Source organism: Amyelois transitella, chromosome 22 (assembly GCF_032362555.1).
Source record: "Amyelois transitella isolate CPQ chromosome 22, ilAmyTran1.1, whole genome shotgun sequence".
In the NCBI taxonomy this organism is placed as follows: Eukaryota; Metazoa; Arthropoda; class Insecta; order Lepidoptera; family Pyralidae; genus Amyelois; species Amyelois transitella.
The window spans coordinates 7,103,920-7,124,093 of record NC_083525.1 but is presented as its reverse complement, the minus strand read 5'-3'; the positions used below and the strand labels follow the sequence as shown (position 1 = coordinate 7,124,093).

At 35.8% G+C, this 20,174-nt stretch overlaps 2 protein-coding genes across 2 annotated transcripts in view; one reads left to right on the top strand and one right to left on the bottom strand.

Annotated features, from left to right (window-relative positions):
* Positions 1-14,219, bottom strand: part of LOC106129873 (fatty acid synthase) — a 59,936-nt gene extending 45,717 nt beyond the window's left edge. The window contains exons 1-4 of the mRNA XM_060950713.1: positions 14,168-14,219; positions 9,112-9,264; positions 8,192-8,384; positions 3,039-3,159 (exon numbers count right to left, since the gene is read on the bottom strand). Coding sequence (XP_060806696.1) covers positions 3,039-3,159; positions 8,192-8,384; positions 9,112-9,264 — 467 coding nt within the window. The 5' untranslated portion in view covers positions 14,168-14,219. The remainder of the gene's footprint in view (positions 1-3,038; positions 3,160-8,191; positions 8,385-9,111; positions 9,265-14,167) is intronic.
* Positions 14,220-17,666: 3,447 nt separating this feature from the next.
* LOC106129851 (piggyBac transposable element-derived protein 4-like) lies at positions 17,667-19,905 on the top strand. The gene is made up of 2 exons (XM_013328541.2): positions 17,667-17,881; positions 17,976-19,905. The coding sequence occupies exon 2, from the start codon at positions 18,593-18,595 to the stop codon at positions 19,724-19,726; it is 1,134 nt and encodes a 377-aa protein (XP_013183995.2). The 5' UTR covers positions 17,667-17,881; positions 17,976-18,592; the 3' UTR covers positions 19,727-19,905.
* Positions 19,906-20,174: the final 269 nt, after the last annotated feature.

The following is a 20,174-nucleotide window of genomic DNA, read 5'->3' as shown; positions in this document are numbered from 1 at the left end:
AGATTGAGACGACACATCATTTCTATTGTTTGAAGTGAAATCCGTACTAATATTATGAACGCTAAAGTTATTTTGTATTTCTTAATTACATTTAAATCATTGAACTGCTTCATTGCATTGGTGTACATATAGATCTGAAAAAGACGGTATTTTTAGCGGACCGAGTCGTGTGCAACATTAAGTATAGTAAGTATATTAATTGCCTTTAAATATTCAGTTTTCTATCATCCTAATTTAACAAAAAGCAGATTATCTGTACAAAATTTAGTCAGTAATTACTAGTAGACATGCCAAAATCGAAATATTCGTAGTATGTATTTAGCATAATTAACGCGGAATCGAATACCCATCGCGGCTCATCAATCACCTGGCATAATGGCTTTATTCCGAACTTCATAACTGGATGCAAAACGATTCTGATCAATTCGCATACAATTTCAGTAAACTACTTCACTAGACTAGTTATAGTGTGGTTATCGGTTTGGAATAGGATAGTTTCATCTCTTCTATATATATATATATATATATATATATATATATATATATATGGATAAGAGTCGACTAAGGGATTAGTTACAATATTAGTACTAGCTTTTGTTCGTTACCCCGCCCGCGTTCATCTAAACGTAGTTCTCGTAAGATTATTCAACATAAATAAATCTTTATAAAATGAAATTCAAATTGTGACAGGATGCTAGCCCATCGCCTAAAATAAGATTTAGAATATTATTTTGAATCTATTTGAATCGCCTAAGTATTTGAATCTAAATTCTATCATTAAGCCAAATAATTGAACGTGGCCTATCAGCCTTTTCTAGACTGTTAGCTCTGTCTACCTCACAAGGGATATAGACTTGACCATATGTATGTATGTTTATAAAATGTAATGTGTCTTTAAAAAATAAATAAAATGTTTGTTTTCGACATCAAAATTTCATTAAAACTGGTCCAGTAGTTTTGAAGATTTAACCGGTATAGTAAGGATTGCTAACTCGCCTATCCCTTGACTGACTTTTACGATTGGCTATCAGACCGAAATGGAAATGCTAGCAACAACTAATAAATAAACTTCACAGACATGGCAATGTCAAAAGTCCATTAAAACTGTTAAGAAATTCCCGTTAAGTAGCATAATAAAGATTAAAGTTTTCGAATAACACTGAACCGTAATAAATGTACAAGCGAATGAATAGCGACTAAGGGAGCTAAGTGTATTTTTTGTTACTAAATACATATAATCACGTCTATATCCCTTGCGAGGTAGACAGAGAAAACAGTCTTCATGAGACCTAAAAGCCAGCTTTACCGCTTAATGATGGAACTGACATTTTAACAGTGACAGGTTGCTAGCCCATGGCCTTTATCGGCTTTTACGTCATCCATGGAGTGGTTCTATTGTTAAAGTGCCAGAAACCACACGGTTAACTTTGTTAAATACTGAACAGAACTCGCGACATGGTAACCAGTCCGATTGGTAAGGAGCAAGCACTGAGTTTAGCACTGATAATTCATTCATTCATTCATACATATGAATAAATGAATACCCCCTGCGGGGTAGACAGAGCCAGCAGTCTTGAAACGACTGAAAGGCTACGTTCAGCTGTTTGGCTTAATGATAGAATTGAGATTCAAATAAAAATAATAGGTTGCTAGCCCATCGACTAAAAGAGGAATCAAAAGTTTGCCTTTTCCTTTATTGACTTTTACAATCTGCACTGTTGGCTCTGTCTACCCCGCAAGGGATAAAGACGAGATTATATGTATGCATGTATTAACTATTATATAAAATCATAAACCAGTTTCTTTGAGAAAATTATTAAAAGTTATTCAATCCTTTACACTATGTCTACGAGTATTTCAATAACAATAGTTTGAAACTTTCATTCGGTTTCATTAAAACTTAACAACTCTGCAATTGTTACGGAACGCTGAAGTGAAGCCATAAAATTTAATAAATGTGACTTCTCCGACGATTGTCGAAAAAGATGATTGAGGTATCTCGTGACCGGAGGGCTGGAAATTATCTGGCTCAGATCAGAATCAGCATTGCCATTCAAATTGGCAATGCTGCCAGCCTTCTGGGCACACTCCCGCAAGTTGATGCTATGCAGGGACTGTACGATTTTTAAATTAAATTTAAGTTTGTAATCTAGTATTTTTTTCTTTATTTTTTTACAAGTAGTTTTAGTTTTACAGTAGTTTTAGTTGTGTACATATATTATTTTATCTTTAGGATATTTGATTTATTTATTATTTGACGAAATATTCGTATTGAAATACTTAGTTTTACATTCATTCATGTTTTTTAATGTAGACAATGTGCATTTGTCCACGATTTAGATTTAAGAGATCTATATGTATTTGTAAATTGACTTCCGGTGAAAATGCTGCAGTGTAGTTTGTTCCGCCGCTTCTTCCACACATGCGTTTTGGAAGCGGTGGTAGTTATAATTAGAAATAAGTGATTTGACGTCAATAAGTGATACCTTGTTGATAATTTTGAAAATAAATCTATTCTATTCTTTTAATTTGAGTTCATTTTAATTTAGTTTTCTATTTCATTATTTCCATTTATGTTAAATATTAAAATGTATGGCTTCCGTGGCTTTGTAGTTCTCATCATTGGAGGTCAGGGGTTCAATTCCTGATATGGTCAATAAGGGTTTAGATTGACCACGATCGTATATTTCGCTATCTAAATTTGGTAGTTATTTGTTTAAAAAATATGTACAATACAATTCTTGAACTCGATTTTGGGGCTAGCACAATATGTGTCTAATTGATTAGGAATTTCAAGAAAATACACGATTTATAAGAAATAATTGGAACTTATTCAATAATTCCAATGAATTAAGGACGTCAGGAACAAAGGGTCAGGTCAAACGTACCCGAAACTGGCGAGCTTGCATGAAGAGAGTTATGAATGTGGATGAAGCGAAGGAAGTATGCAGAGATCGTGGCAAGTGGAAAGAGGTAGTCTCTGCCTACCCCTCCGGGAAATAGGCGTGATTTTATGTATGTATGTAATTGGAACTAACCCAGTTATTCCGAACCCGTTGACCTGCATCTTCTCGTAGAACCAGGTCTTCTCGGATTCAGAGAAGCAGGCTCCGATGAACACGCCAGTCTTCGTGTTGCGCAGCTCCTTGGGGTTCAGGCCTGGAAAACATTTTATATATTACTAGCTGTCCCGGCAAACTTTTTTTTTTAATATATATATAATTTTTATAATAAGTAATTCCGAGAATTGTTACTCCGGGGAAAAGTGAATACTTTTCCCAGCCTTATTTCAAAATGTATTCATCCTCGAGGAGAAAGTCGCGGGCACAGCTAGTATATAATAATTCGGTTACTTTATTCAGGAACTGAATAGTAGACACTCTATTTTTCCTCCGACCAAACATAAGAATTTAAGGCTTAGTGCACACATCGATTGAAAAAATATTGTGAAGTTATTTCTCATGTGCCGTGTGGTCCCCGGGCTTTTTATAATAGACACACAAACACACAACAAAAATATTTATATATATTTATTTAAGCCACGTTTTCATTGTATAACAGACACTTAAAGCATGATTAAATCCAAATACCCATGAGCGCGAACAATACGGAATTATGAAATTAGTGCGCCGAGTGCGAGTGCAATTCCGAACTACGGTTAGACGCTTTTACGCGAATTGTGGCGGTAAAATGTATTTAACGCGGCGACAACTTTTAGGGGTTCCACTAGCTTTTGCCAATGACTGGGCCCTGTTATTTATTAAAATTTTATTGGAATTAAACAATTTACAATAATTGGACTTAATGCGGATTTTCTCTGATGTATGGCTCAAAATAGCTTCAATCATGCCTGTAAGAATGATTATAATAGTTTTGAGGCGATACTTTCTTAGATTCTGGATCTGGATCCAGGATTCTGGATTCGAAACACGTTCAGGGCGCGTCCCTGTGCGAGAATGTTCTTTGGAATTGACATACATACGTAACGTAAACGTAATCACGTCTATATCCCTTGCGGTGTAGACGGAGCCAATAGTCTTGAAAGGACTGATAGGCTACGTTGAGCTTATTGGCTTTAAAATAGAATTGAGATTAAATTTATCGATAAAATTTAAATTTAAAAATAGAATACTATAATTTAAATTACGGGCAATTTTTTTTTTCGTCAAATCGGGAAAATTAGTAATTTGAAAATTGAATACAACGATGTAAATCTCTGCCTCAGATTGGTCGCCAGTGTCGGTAATATTGAGTTATGATTACTCTTCTAGAAAACTTTTAATGGATCCGGAGATTTGAACTCCGGCATACTAATTTTGAATTTAAGGCTTGTCACACATGTGCAGTATTTAAATTCCAATTTTAAAATCATTTAACACAAAAAGTGTTCATTTATAATAATAAATAATAATAAATATATGTACCTTTATAGTAATTGTAAAATATTAAAAGAGTAAAGTATTAAGGCAAGCTTTCTTATTGTCATTAGTCACCATTGATTTCATTCTGTTTGACTTTTTAAACCTGTTTAGCCAAAATCAAGGTTATCCTATCCTACTAATATTATAAATGCGAAAGTTTGTGAGTATGTCAGGATGTCAGAATGGATGTCTGTTACTCTTTCACGCAAAAACTAGTAAACCGATTACGATAAAATTTGGTATTAGCTACCTAGCTGAAGACCCAGAATAACACATAGGCTACTTTTTATCCCGGAGTTCCCGCGGGATGATAGGATTTCCATGCGGACGAAGTCGCGGGCGGCCTCTAGTTATTATACATATATTACAGTTATCTTCGGTTAGTCTTCTTTCCTCTGACTTTAATCCCGGTTACTTCGTGACCTCCTTGAGGAGCTCGTGGTGTGACTTTTGACCATGTGTCAGGATTGGGTAAGTTAGGTTTTTTTTCACGAAACGAATCTGTCTGCAACATTTGCAGTGAAACACATATTGGATCATGATATAATCCACAAAAAATAAATATGCCTCCCTTAGTTCTTTTATAAAAAGCCCGGGAACCACACGGCACATAAGAAATAACTTCACAATATTTTCACTCGATGTGTGCACTAAGCCTTAAATTCTTATGTTTGGTCGGAGGAAAAATTGAGTGTCTAGTCCATTAAAAAATTGTGAGTCCTTGTTAATTCTTGTCACGTACACATACATTGAATTCCTGAAAAAAAGTAACCGAATTATAATATACTAGCTGTGCCCGCGACTTCGTCCGCGTGGTATGAATGGTTCTCCCCGTTTTCTTCACATTTACCATTATTACTTCGCTCCTAAAATTTGCAGCGTGATGTTTTATAGCCTAAAGCCTTCCTCGATAAATGGTCTATTCAACGCAAAAAGAATTTTTCAATTCGAACCAGTAGTTCCTGAGATAAGCGCGTTCAAACAAACAAACAAACTCTTCAGCTTTAGTATATTAGTATAAATATACCGAAAGTATTATTTAGGTTATTTGGGTGCCGTGTGGTTCCCGGCACCAATAGAAAAAAGAATAGCACCACTCCATTTCTTTCCCATGGATGTGGTAAAACGCGAAGGGATAGGCATGTAAACTTGAGATTCTTCTTTTGGGCGATGGGGTAGAAAAGCAACCTGTCACTATTTAAATCTCAATTCTATCATTAAGCTTAACAGCTCAACGTGGCCTATCAGACTTTTCAAAACTGTTGGATCTGTCTACCCCGGAAGTATGTATGCATGTATGCACAAATGTTTTATTGTACATACCTAAAGGTTACAAAAACATCTTTTGCATTAGCCTTTTTCCATCAACTTGGTGTAGGCCTTCTTGAAGTTTTTATGATATAACTAGCTTATAATATAATTAGACTTGAACCTTAAAAAACAAATTCGCTAAATTTAGCTTGATCAAATAATAAGAAATGACATGAGAGAAATAACAGTTTATAACTTAGGATGAGAGAAAAATACTGCTATACTTAATTAGATTCTCCTTTTAAACCTTTAGAATAAGGTCAATTATTCTCCGGCGACTCATCCAATAGACACTGGAGTCATCAGACTGAGCGAAATATAAATTCTAATCTAACGCTAACGTCTTGGAAGGCACTGGTAGTCTGGGATCGCAATACTTTTTTATTCATGTTAACAGTAATGTGATAAAACGGATATTTTCTTCAGGAACAAGTTACAGGCAAAACTTAAATAATACTTACTATTTTTGTAATACTAAAGTTTTAAACTACATACGAGTATGTTATTGAAATGGATTCTATTATACACATACATATATATAATCACGTCTACATCCCTTGTGGGGTAGACAGAACCAACAGTTTTGAAAAGACCAAACTAACGTGGCATTACTAACGTTTTAACTACGTTCAGTTGTTTAGTTTGATGATAGAATTGCGATTCAAATAGTGACAGACAATTAGATATTATTCTAAAAAAATATATAAGAGACGAAATTTTAAAAGTAAAATAATTATGGTTAAAACCCTAATATGATTAAATAAATGAACGCATAATTGAACTACAGGATCTTCGGCTACAGATAATACCAATAGAAATTGTGGTGGGGAATGACCGCAGGTTTAATTCGGGAGAGAGCTTCGGAGCCCACGGATCGGGGTCGTTACGGGAAAGAAAGACGGTATCGGTGAAAATGCCGTAATAACGCGGCTGCAGTCACACCGTCATTTTGTTTAGTACATTTTTGTTTGTTTGTTTGTTTGTTAACTCTTTATTGCACATAAAAAGAATTGTTACAAAAAATGGAAAACAATCATTGGATTAAGAAGAATATGAGTACATGGGATTTTTATTTTTAAATATCAATCAATACATATATATAATGAAACAGTAAAAATACTCAAATGTAATATTAAATATTTTCTGTCAATTGTGCCCTGGGGCTCTGCTGTGAGAATGTCAGGATAAAAATTACAAACATAACATGAACATATGGTCAAGTCTATATCCCTTGCGGAGTAGACAGAGCCAACAGTCTTGAAAAGACTGAATGGCCACGTTCAGCGATTTAGCTTAATGATAGAATTAAGATTTAAATAGTGACAGGTTGCTTACCCAAAAAATAAGTATTTTTTGTTTATTCAAATTATATCCTATGCCAAAATTAGTTAAAATTTCTTTTGGTGAATTTGAGTAATAACACGCAAACGGAATTGCGGGCAACAGCTCGTATACATCTAGGCATACACTTTGCTGGTTAGACAGAGCCCACAGTCTTGAAAAGGCTGAAAGGCCACGTTCAGCTGTATGATAGATAGCTAGACTCTTTATATCCATAAGAAAAAAAAAACAGAAAAAAAATGTAATTGATATTCAAATTCACCAATAGGTTGCCAGCCCATCGCATACAAGAGTAATCTCAAGTTTATGAGCCTATCCCTTAGTCGACTTTGACGACATCCTGGGAAAAAAATGAAGTGGTTCAATTATAAAGTCCTGGGAACCACATTATCGGCTGTATCATATGAATTAATGAAAAAATATAAATAATTATCGTTACTTTATAACGTTTAACGTTTTTTACGTTGCATTCGGTGTAATAGCAGGACGTTCGAGTGACGCAGTAAGTATCGATGGCACTTATTAGATAGGGGGTAGAAAAATCAAAATGATACCGTTTTATCTCCAAATCCTTTTGGATTCCATCGAATTTATGTAATTCCATCAGCTCGGTAGTCATTGATTGATTGATGCTTATCAAAGAATTTGTTATGAGCTAATTTGTTTGGTTATGGAGTTAATATTGTGCCGCGTGGTTCCCGGCACCAATACTAAAAAAGGATGGGACCACTCCATCTCTTTCCCGTGGATGTCGTAAAAGGTGACTAAGAGATATGCTTATAACATACATACATACATACATATCATCACGTCTATATCCCTTGCGGGGTAGACAGAGCCAACAGTCTTGAAAAGACTGAATGGCCACGTTCAGCTATTTGGCTTAATGATAGAATTGAGATTCAAATAGTGACAGGTTGCTAGCCCATCGCCTAAAAAAGAATCCCAAGTTTGTAAGCCTATCCCTTAGTCGCCTTTTACGACATCCATGGGAAAGAGATGGGGTGGTCCTATTCTTTTTTGTATTGGTGCCGGGAACCACACGGCACATATGCTTATAAACTTCTTCTATTTTGAGTTCACTTGTCTGGAAATACACACGCAGGCAGTTCACTTACCAGCGTCAATGACAGCTTCATACGCCTTCTCCAGTAGGATCCTGCACATTGGGTCCATGGTGTGGGCCTGCTTATAGTGGACGCCGAAGAAGGAAGCGTCGAACTTGTTGACATAGTTGATCTTCCCGGTACGCTGAGGGATTTCAGGGTGGGCCAGTTTCCAACGACGGGCATCCCCGGATATCAGATCGACCTGGAAGAAGAGATATCGATGAAACATAGAAAACATAGATTGTAAAGTCTTTAGTTGCAGTGGATAAAAGATTTTAATAAAACAAGTCATAACACTGGCGTGTGGTTCCCGGCACCATTAGGAAAAAGGATAGGACCACTCCGTCTCTTTTCCATGGATGTCGTAAAAGGCCACTAAGGGACAGGCTTATAAACTTGGGACTCTTCTCTAGGCGACAGACTAGAAACCTGTCACTATTTGAATCTCAATTCTATCATTAAGCCAAACTGCTGAACGTGGGTTATTAGTCTTTTTAAGACTGTTGGCTCTGTTCACCCCGCAAGGGATATAAACGTGATGATTTATGTAGGTTATAAACATAGATTTGTACCATCGTTCAGCGATGAAATGGCTACACGTGGGGGTCTCATATGCTCATCTCCTTTGAGAAAGAAGGTGAGTAGTAGAGAATTAAGACACTAAATTAGAACTTGTAGGGAATCAGGAAAGGGTGCGGTTTTAAGAAAGCTATTATTAGCTTATCTATTTAAAGGTGGAGTGGAAAAGGAACCGAAGTTTTACAATTATAATGTAAACATAGTCCAAAACGGGTTAGTTTGAGAATTGGCGAATTGTGAATCAAAATCGTTTAAGCAGTTTTTGAGATGTAGACAATTTCGTTAAAATTATCGGAGCGTTCGGAAGGTTCTCAGGAGCGTTCTCAGCGAACCATTACTCTTCAATGTACCTTATTAAACAAGTTCTCCTGGAGGTGCATGACAGAATCCGAGTCCGGGAAGTACCCTGACATGCCCGTGATGTAGATCTCGTCCCCGGGGGGCGGGTGCGACAGCCGGTGTCCTGAGGTCAGGCGGTCTTCGGCCACTTGAGTCGGCGCCATCTTGGAAATGAAAAATAAACGTGATTAGCAACCAATAAATTTTGATGGAAAAGAAATGGAACTGATATCTAAATCTAAAAGAAAACATGCTGAGTGGCTTCCCACAACTTTAGATAAGACCAGTCTTTATCTTTTCTATGGATATCGTAAACGGTGACTAAGGAAAAGGTTTATAAACCTGGCGTTCATTTATCACTATTTGAATCGCAATCCCATTATTAAGCCATGCACATCTGAACATGACTTACAGTATTTTCAAGACAGTCAGCTCTGTCTACCCTACAAGGGATATAGAAGTGACTATGTATTAGGTATTAGGGATACCATCTGCATGTCAAATTTTAGCCTGATCGGTCCAGCGGTTTGAGATCCGCGTTGGCAGATCAATCAGGCATTTGCATTTCACATAGACTATTACATATATCTATATCTATACTAATATTATAAAGCTGAAGAGTTTGTTTGTTTGAACGCGCTAATCTCAGGAACTACTGGTTCGAATTGAAAAATGCTTTTTGTGTTGAATAGACCATTTATCAAAGAAGGCTTTATGCTATATAACATTACGCTGCAATTATTAGGAGCGAAGAAATAATGGAAAATGTGAAAAGAACGAGGAAAATTATTCATATTTTAGGGCTTCAATGAAGCCCAAAATAACTATTCCACGCGGACGAAGTCGCGCGGACAACTAGTTAAAAATAAAGCAACTTGAATTAATTGATGTCGTAAAAGGCGACTAAGGGATAGGCTAACAAACTTGGGATTCTTTTTTAGGCGATGGGCTAGCAACCTGTCACTAGTTGAATCTCAATTCTATCGTTAAGCCAAATAGCTGTACGTGGCCATTCAGTCTTTTCAAGACTGTTGGCTCTTTCCACCCCGCACGGGATATAGACGTGACCACATGTATGTATGTGTATGAATTCATTGAATTACGTTGTGATCCTCAGCTAATGAACTCTGCCCATCAAACTTAGTAATTAACCACTCTCACATGATATGTGGCCGTCTGATGCAGTCGCGTCATATGGCATACTGGATGAACTATCTAGCCTCATAATTTAACGGTTATATCTATGTTATATCCAGGTAGGTTTATAAAGGGATTCTTCTTTCAGGCGATGGGCTAGCAACCTGTCACTATTTGAATCTCAATTCTACCGTTAAACCAAACAGCTGAACGCGGCCTTTCACACATATAATCACGTCTATATCCCTTGCGGTGCAGACAGAGCCAACACTCTTGAAAAGACTGATAGGCCACGTACAGCTGTTTGGCTTAAATATATAATTAAGATTTAAATAGTGAATTTTAACTGCCAATGTTCTAAACTGTGTCTTTAAAATCTTTGACACCTTCAATAGAACAAACATACATACACATAATCACGTCTACATCCCTTCCGGGGCAGACAGAGCCAACAGTCTCTAAAATACCAATTGGCCATGTTCAGCTGTTTGGCTTAATGATAGAATTGAGATTTAAATAGTGAATAGGTTGCTAGCCCATCGCCTAAAATAAAGTATCCCAAATCGCAAATAAGCTGATCCCTTAGTCGTCTTTTACGACATCCATGGGAAAGAGTTATGAGAATCCTATTCTTTTTTTTACTAGTGCGGGGAACCACATGTTCAATAGAACAGGGCCTTTTAATTTATACCCGAGGATACCCTCACGACGCGACGGATAAAACTTTGTGGATACCAATCTATAGGTACTAATATTATAAAGCTGAAGATTTTGTTTGTTTGTTTGAACGCGCTAATCTCAAGAACTCCTGGTTCGAATTGGAATTGTTTTTTATGTTGAATTTATCGAGGAAGGCTTAAGGCTATATAACATCACGCTGCAACTATTAGGAGCGAAGAAATAATGGAAAATTTGAAAATTATTCATCCTTGAGGGCTTCAATGATGCCCGAAATAACTATTCCACGCGGACGAAGTCGCGGGCTCAGCTAGTGAATACATAAAGCCAAAAGCCATTAAAGTTTAACGTTTATACTGGAGTGGCGACCAAAGTTATAGTACTTAAACCCGACATTTAAATATTGAAATTGCAGAATTATTTATAATGGAAAGGATATTTGCCGTGTGGTTCCCGGCAGTCCAGTGTGATTCCCGGCACCAATAGAAAAAAGAATAGGACCACTCCATCTCTCTCCCATGGATGACGTAAAAGGCGACTAAGGGGTAGGTTTATAAACTTGGGATTCTTCTCTTAGGCGATGGGCTAGCAACCTGTCACTTGTTGAATCTCAATTCTATCGCTAAGCCAAATAGCTGAACGTGGCCATTAAGTCTTTTCAAGACTGTTGGCTCTGTCTACCCCGCAAGGAGTAAAGACGTGATTAAATAAATGAATGAATGAACAAGGATGACCGACTCATCAACAGCTAAGTTTATATTAGTAAGGGATAAAGTCGTGATAACATGTCTTATAAAATTTTGTTTTTCAATCTACCTACCACAGAAATCGGATATAATACCCCTTTGTCTACCCCGCAACATGTATGTATGTATGTTATGTTCACTTTGATCTATCTTGATAAGTTGCAAATTTAACCATAAATATCCTAAAATCTTCAGTTGAGAATTTAGTTATTGCCATTTCAAGTCAGTTAAATCGAAAGTAATTTAATCGACCGATACGTTTGCATAAATTAATTTAAAATACAAATGAATACGTTTTGTGACGGCCAAAATGACCTTTTAACGGTGGTAAACAAATAATTAATTCACGGGAATTTTTAATCAGCAGTGTTTTTATTTTATTACGTTTATACCGACCCCGAGGTCGCGGGTAAAGAGTAGTGCTAGTTTTTTTTTTTATATTATGGAACTTAATAATATGATAGAGTCCACAATCCTTTAAAGTGTATATCTATATTTTTTTTTCATCATACGAGTAAGAGAAACATTTGCATAAATCTTTTAAGATTATAAGATACGAGAATTTTATATATAGTTTGTTTCCGTACTCCTCCGAAACGGCTTGGCCGATTCTCATGAAATTTTGTGAGCATCATCTATTTTTCATACCCGTTAGTTATAAGGGTTGACGACCCTTAACATTTTTTTTTAACTAGAAATTACTTGAAAATTATTTATATGGCAAAACAACGTTTGCCAGGAGAGCTAGTAATATTATGATTTGAAAGATTTGTGATGATCTCTGTTTAAGCGTTATTTATAGGTGATAGCTGTCATCCGCAGCTACGTCCGCGCTTAACCTAAATTGCTGTATTTTCCGTTCCCGTGGGAATTTTCTTAAAAAAGCCGTTGTTATTTTTGAATGTCTATTTTAGTTCTGTGTCAAGTGTTGTCAAAATATATACCGCAAATTTAGAGTATATTTGATTAAAAATGCATTCTGTTCAAATGTCTTTTTGTAAGTTTTCATGAAGCTCATTAATACGTTAATGACGTTTATATTGCTTGCTAGGTAAACGTAGCCAACAGTCTTGAAAAGATTGAAAGGCCACGCATTTATTTATTTTTTTAGTTTTATATGTTTCATCTTCTGATAACATATCTATTTATGTATATGTTTTTATCTCCTTAAAATTGGTATTCTTTCATTGATTACAAAAAGAAGAAGAAGGCATGACATTATGGCGATTCCCTCAAGGAGAAACTACGAAAAGTCTTAGACGAGAAAGAAAGTCTAAGGACACCGAATGAGCTGGAAAAGTTGATCGGTTGTGGAAATTTTTGGCAAATTACTATTAGTACCTGGGTGACCGAGTTGAGCCTGAGCTCAATACGGTCACTCTGCTGAACACTGATGTTTTGTTACTATTTCAAATGGAAATAAGAATAATCACAATAAAAATATAAAAAATCCAAAAAAATAACTATACGTAGTTGGGAATCGAATCTGGAACCCCAACGCGATAGGCCAGAACCGCTGAGCATTAAAAAATTGTGAGATAGCGCAGCGCGCAATTTAAAGTAGGTAGGTATATTATATTTTGCGTGAAAATATTGAAAAAAACTATAGAATTGGGTGGTACTTCTGCCATATTCAAGTTACTCTCCTCTTAATTATTCAATGGTTGCCTGGAATAAATTCGATAAGTCTGCCTTTGTATATTTCGTCTTACTAATAATTTAGTATTTAATTAAGTATTTTTGTGTTTTTTCGTATGTTATAAAGATACTACTAACAAGCAAATATAAAAATATTTACGAGTCTCACGTAAATATTTTTTCAATTCGACATTTTTTTCTATTTTATCTAGATCATCTCGTATATACTCGGCGAAAAACTAATGAATTACTTTGAATAAGTATGTATATTTAAATCTTTCTCAATCTATTTCGTTAATTTACTTTTCTAAAGTTTATTTTCAACCCTATACCTATTAGCTGTTGTTTATTCAGTTAAGGGCCACCATTAATTCTAACAATTCCCCTTGTTGTCGGAACGAGTAATCAGCAATAAATATTTTGAATATCTGGATGATATCTGAACAAAGGACGCGAATTATTTGTTAATTACTGAAAATTTATGGGGTGTTGAGTTTGACTGGTTATTATTGAGAAAAAAAACACATTTATTTGGATCATCCCCGATAAGCTGTGTTGACATAATTTCGTTTATTTATCGTGTGGGTCTGTGAAATTTATTTTTGAATTTTGTGGTAATAGGTATTTTACTCTTTTGCCACCAGATAAACGGTAAATCGGTGGATAACTATGGGTAACTTTAATTGAAACTGGCTAATTTGAGCAATAATTTCGTCATTCTTTTTTCAAAAAGTTTAGCAAAACTTAAATCTCAAAAATAGCTTACATAATGGCAGGTTTAATAATTTTTTTTTTCCAAATATAAAATGTTATAACTCTCATAATTTAAAAATCCCAAGGTCCCTTTACGAACTCCCAGCACACTTACCTTTATAAAATACTTCCTTAACAGCCGGACTGGGAACTATGGACACCGGCTCACCGCCTTCTGAGCCGCGTCGCCACGAACCGTGGTTATAAAACGGATAATTAAAAAATTTATATGCACAGGGTGATCCAAAGTTGCGATTTTTTATGGACGAACTTAACAGCGCTCTTCGGTGTTTCGTTCGGTTATATTGGTTTAATTTGATGGTCTTTAATGGTCGATAAAATGGCGTGTTTTTATGCGAAAATGGGAGATTGTTTGGAAGTTTAAAAATCGATGCAAATCTCCTTGCACTTAGGAAATAAAGAGCGCTTGAAATTATAAAAAAATACAAGCTTTTAACCGCAACTTTAGCTTCTAGAAAGTAATACAGATTTTTCGCTTACTATAGTTTTAACCGGAATGAAATTACCCTATTTCTTTCCTTTCAAGGCTCTTTCTACATATATATGTACTTAGGTACGTAAATTTCCAAGAAGTTTAGTTAGATAACCCGTGCAGAGGCAACAAACAAACAAACATTGCATTCGCATTTATGATATTAGTTGGGAGGGAGATTGAATAAAGTTTTTGCCCGCGCCTTGCGTATACCCACCCTATGGCTAATTTTTTCCGTTCTCATGGAAATTTCTACATAACCTCTTAGTGCTCTTCAATCCAGTCAGAATATTCCAAATTCCAGTTTATTCAGACGTTGACTGTCGGTCACTACTCATCACAAAGTAACTAATAGAAGTATTTACATTTAAAAATGCAGCTAATTACTATTATTATTTTTGAATCAATCTCGTAATGGATGGTATGTTTCAAAATATTTTAATTAAAATAAAGCTGTTTAAAATATAAATAGTCATATTTCATTGCCGAATTGAAATAAAGCTCGAACTTGTTCCAAGTAAAATAGCTGCCATCTTTGATTCAAACTTCATAATCCAACAACTTTTCTCATAATTGCGTTGTAAAGACTTGTAGGTAGGGGATATGAACGCGGGATTCCGGCTCTTTTACAGTCCAGAAATTTTTGGGATTCAATTCTATAAGAATTAAAATTTTCAAGATAAATATTTTTTTTCCAAAAGAATATACCTACATGTTCCTACGCGTTTACGCGTTGAAAAGTCAATGCCAATAACAAAGTATGATTTCTCAGCTGAATTTAATCGTTTACACTTGAAAAAGTAAAAAAAAGCATAACGGTAGTATTACGTTAGTTATTAGTATTTTACATTGAAATAATATTTTTCTTTTTATTTTAATTTTTTAGAAAAAGTTGATTTTTGAATATTTTCGAATATCTCCTTAAATTTTGGGAAAAATTCGTGAACCCGAATCAGGTAACCGGAAACCCGGGATTATCCCGTAGATGTACGGTACCTAACTCAGACATCACCTTTTCAGAACATAACTCAGTTAAGAAATAAGTAATTAATATTGGAAAGTTGGAGATTACAGCTTAATCCGCTTGGCTTCGAAATTGTCACGTGTTGATAAGATAGATTAATATAGTTTATTGTTTAGAAGTTTCTAGAAAGCCTACATCGGCAAGACTTCACGGAGCTTATTATTTCTTGTCTTATATAAGATATTAATCTAAGTTTGTTTACTTGTTAAAATTTTAATTACACTAAAACTAAATAACGATATAAAGCGATGGTCGGATCAGATCTCTGAGAGGTTGGAAACACTGATAAGCGCCGCGCTATACCAAGCGACGGATCGCAGCCATTGGAAACTATTGGTTGACAGAGTCAGGAGTCACGATACTCAGTAATGAGTAACCGATTAAGAAGAAGAGAAAACTAAATAACAACATTAAAATTCTAATACGTTGGCAGACAACGTATAGCCGAAATTTATAGACATAGGAATCTGCAATTCTTACACCCAGGGTGTGCGGGACTGGTTGCCCTAATGGATAAGTTGGATAGTCTACATAAATTCTATAACATACTTCTTTTTCTATTAATACACTATGGGCTAGCAACCTGTCACTATTTGGGTCTCAATTCTATCATCAAACTAAAAAGCTGAACGTGGCCTATCAGTCTTTTCGGGACTGTTGGCTCTGTCTACCCCGCAAGCGATTTAGACGTGACTATATGTATGTATGTATATACTTAGATAATAAATGTAACAGCCTGTGTATAGGCTACGTCACCATTTCTATGGAGTATGTTGCAGCAATATAAAATAACAGGTTAATAAAGAATTGTCTGCCGTTGTCGAAAAAAACAATTAAAAAATATATATATAATTAAAGAGAAAATCAGTTGCATTAACAAGCTGTCCGTCTATGGAATGCTCTCCCTGTCGATATCAGGAAAGCCCAGACTATCAATAGTTTCAAAAATCTCGTTAGGTCTCATTATCTTTCTACTCTATCCTAAGTATATGTTATTATTATGTATTTATCTGTATTTATGCGTATTTGTATGTATTTATATGTATTATATATAGATATATATTCTGTATGTATTTTATTATATTCAAACATTTATTTATTTTGCTCTGCGCCAACGCCGATCTCCTGTTTGGTTTCCTTCCACCCAAAGGTTGACTGGAAGAGATTGCATTAGCGATAAGTCCGCCTTTGTACCATCTATATCTGCTTTGTGTTGTTTTGTATGTTTTACTCTTATGGTGCAATAAAGAGTTTTATCTATTTATCTATCTATCTATCATTAATGTTCATCTTGAGAGATCGTTTACGGGATTGGATACCTAAGTCAGGTTTTTACAAGAAGCCACCTACCATGTAATAATTACGTTTAATTCGAATTATTCGAATATTAAAAATTTGTTTTAATTTCAGCCAGTGAAATTCGTGTCTAATCACCGATTCGCTTTGATACCTGTCAAAACTCTCGTTCCAATAAATAAAACATTTTGAAATAGGAACTGTAGCAGATATTTAAAAAAAATCCCGTTTCGACACATTGCGGCCAGTATTTTGATAAACCGTCGTTACTTCTTTGTTTGTAAATGAGGTGAACAGTGAACATAGTCACGTGACCCCATGACTGTTGACTATATTAAATTCCAAATTTAAAAATACCATATGTTAAAGTCGATGGCCCTATTATCAAACATATGGACCAGCTGATGATTCTCTACCACACAAGCATACTTCCAAGATGGTCTGGTGGAGAAGAAAGATATATAATATTATGTGTCAAGTGATTCTCTTCTAAATACAATCACAGAAAAAGGCGAATAGGATTCTTCTTGCATGAATAGAGTTAAGAATTTACATGAATTAAAAGAAGTGTTGAAAGCCAAGGGTATGCTATTCTATATGTATCTACTTATCCATTTTGACTTTGACTTTGTGAGGTAATTCCCAGGAAGAAAGTAGTGTTATGTTACTTATGAAAGTTAAAAGTACAGAAGTCCATCACTGTCTTATTTTCATCAAAATTGGTCCAATACTTTTCGAATTTATCCGCTAAACAAAATACTTATTGCATTCTCTAGTTCATTCTCATTCTATTAACCTTCCTATACTCGCGCATTGGTCTGTGAGACCGACGAAACATTTTTTCAATATTTTTTTTGTTTTTGGCAACCCCAGCGACTCCATTTTTTTAGTAGCTGCCGGATTCGTTGCCAACTTCATTTTAGTGCACGCAGTGCGTTTGTGCGAAACGCACGTGTTGGTGTGTTTGGCGCCAATCGGTCCGTCAGACCGACGCGAGTATAGGCGTAACTTTTATCGTAAGTATAAAATTATTTTGTTTTTACTTTTATACTGTGTTTGTGTTATTTATTATGTATTTGTGTACATTTTGATCATTTTTATTACTTTCAGATATATATTATTATTATTACAAGATGGATGAGCGGGCAATTAGATTGCTTTTGGAGGAAGAAAGTTCCGAATCCGATTATGGGGATGAAAATGACAGTGAGGTGGAAGATTTTGTTGAGGTAAATGACGAAACTTATGACACCGAGCAGGATGGTGATGAAGAAGATGGCGAAGAGTTGGGCGAAGTGGAAAATGTTCAAAGTTGGCGAGAATTTTATCTTGGGAAGGATGGTCGGACACGTTGGAATAAAGCTCCTGCAACAACCCATGTGAGACGACGCGCTCGAAATATTGTCACCCAGCTTCCAGGACCAAAAGGAGAAGCCAAGAATTTGAAGGAGCCAGGTGAAATTTGGAGGTTGTTTTTTCCGGAAAGCGTCATAAATCGAATTGTGAAGTGCACCAATGAGCATATAAATATAATAAAGTCTAATTTCGCAAGGGAAAGAGACTGTTCTGAGACTGACAATATAGAAATTGAAGCATTTCTCGGCCTTTTACTCTTTGCCGGAGTCAGAAGAAACAGTCGCTTGAATTCCAAAGATTTATTCAAAACTGATGGCTCGTCACCGGAAATATTTCGTTTGACTATGAACTGAACTAGATTCTGTTTATTGATGCGTTGTCTACGGTTTGACGAAAAAGATACGCGAGCTGAGAGAGCTGCTGTAGATAAACTGGCTCCTATCAGAGATTTGTTTGAAGAAGTCGTAGCAGCCTATAAGAAATATTTCAGCTTATCTCATTATGTTACGATTGACGAAAAATTGGAGGCTTTTAGAGGTCGCTGTGGCTTTAGACAGTACATCCCATCAAAGCCCAATAAATATGGCATCAAAATTTACGCCTTGACAGACGCTAAAATGTTTTACACCACCAAAATGGAAGTCTACGTAGGAAAACAACCGGATGGCGCCTACAAAGTGGATAACTCGGCTATGGCATTGGTTTCGCGGCTAAGCGAAGGTATTTATGGAACTGGACGTAATATTACGTGTGATAATTTCTTCACGAGCATTCCTTTGCTGGATAAATTTGAAGCAGAGCACAGGCTATCCGTGCTTGGGACAATTCGCAAAAATAAGAAGGAGCTGCCTAAGACTTTTACGGAGATACGCGGCCGGGCAGAAAAGTCTTCTTTGTTCGGGTACCGAGGCAACTGCAGTCTTGTTTCTTATGTCCCTAAGAAAGGAAAAAATGTACTTCTTGTATCAAGCATGCATGATGATGACAAAATTGACGGGGTGACCGGCAAGCCCGAAATGATAATAGACTACAATATGACCAAAGGAGGGGTCGACACTGTTGACAAAATGTGCGCGACATATAACGTTGCTCGAGGCACAAATAGGTGGCCCATGGTGGTGTTTTATAGCCTAATGAACGTCGCAGGTATAAACTCATTCGTGATATATATGTTGAACAATCCCGACAAGAAAATCAGTCGCAGGGTCTTCATTGAAGCTTTGTCATACGACCTCATCAACGCGCAACTCCGACGTCGAGCTCTGATTACATCCTTGCCCAGAACCCTGAAGCTTAGGCTCGTCGAAATATGTCAGTTGGATGGTCCAGAATCTTCAGCAACCACCAATAACAACAAAATTGGACGCTGTGGATATTGTTCATCCAAAAAAAACCGCAAGACTCGTTACAACTGTGCCAAGTGCAAAAAATACTTTTGTTTGGAACATGCTACAATGGTATGTGCTGATTGTTACTGTGAAGCTGATAACCAAGTGAATCTGTGATTTACATATCTTATAGCTATTGTTTTTCAAAATAAGAAAGTTTATTTGAGTTTTTTTCTTGAAGAAATATGTTTTAGTTCTGTTTTTTTAGTACATAAGAAAAATATGTCAATTTTGAAGGCTGTTTTGTATGAGACTGATAGTCAAGTTAAATATATAATTAACAAGTTATAACATGATATGATTGTTTCATTATATCCTCTATTCTGAAAACAAAATATAATCTTTATAGATTTTCATAGAAAAAAAATAAATGACAGCAGTTCAAACTATCAGTCTGTGAGACCGCGCGCGAGTGTAGGTGTAACAAAAAATCACGCGAGTATAGGAAGGTTAAGTAGAATACATAACTTTTTACCAACTCGTACAAATGAAACTTCATTGAGCCACACAAGTGGAAACGGGAGAATTATTCGTAGTTTTAAAGTTAGCTCCACGTATTTCAATG

What these genes read in the sequence shown, in the direction of transcription:
- LOC106129851 (XM_013328541.2), top strand. Translation starts at nt 18,593, where the DNA reads ATGCGTTGTCTACGGTTTGACGAAAAAGATACGCGAGCTGAGAGAGCT.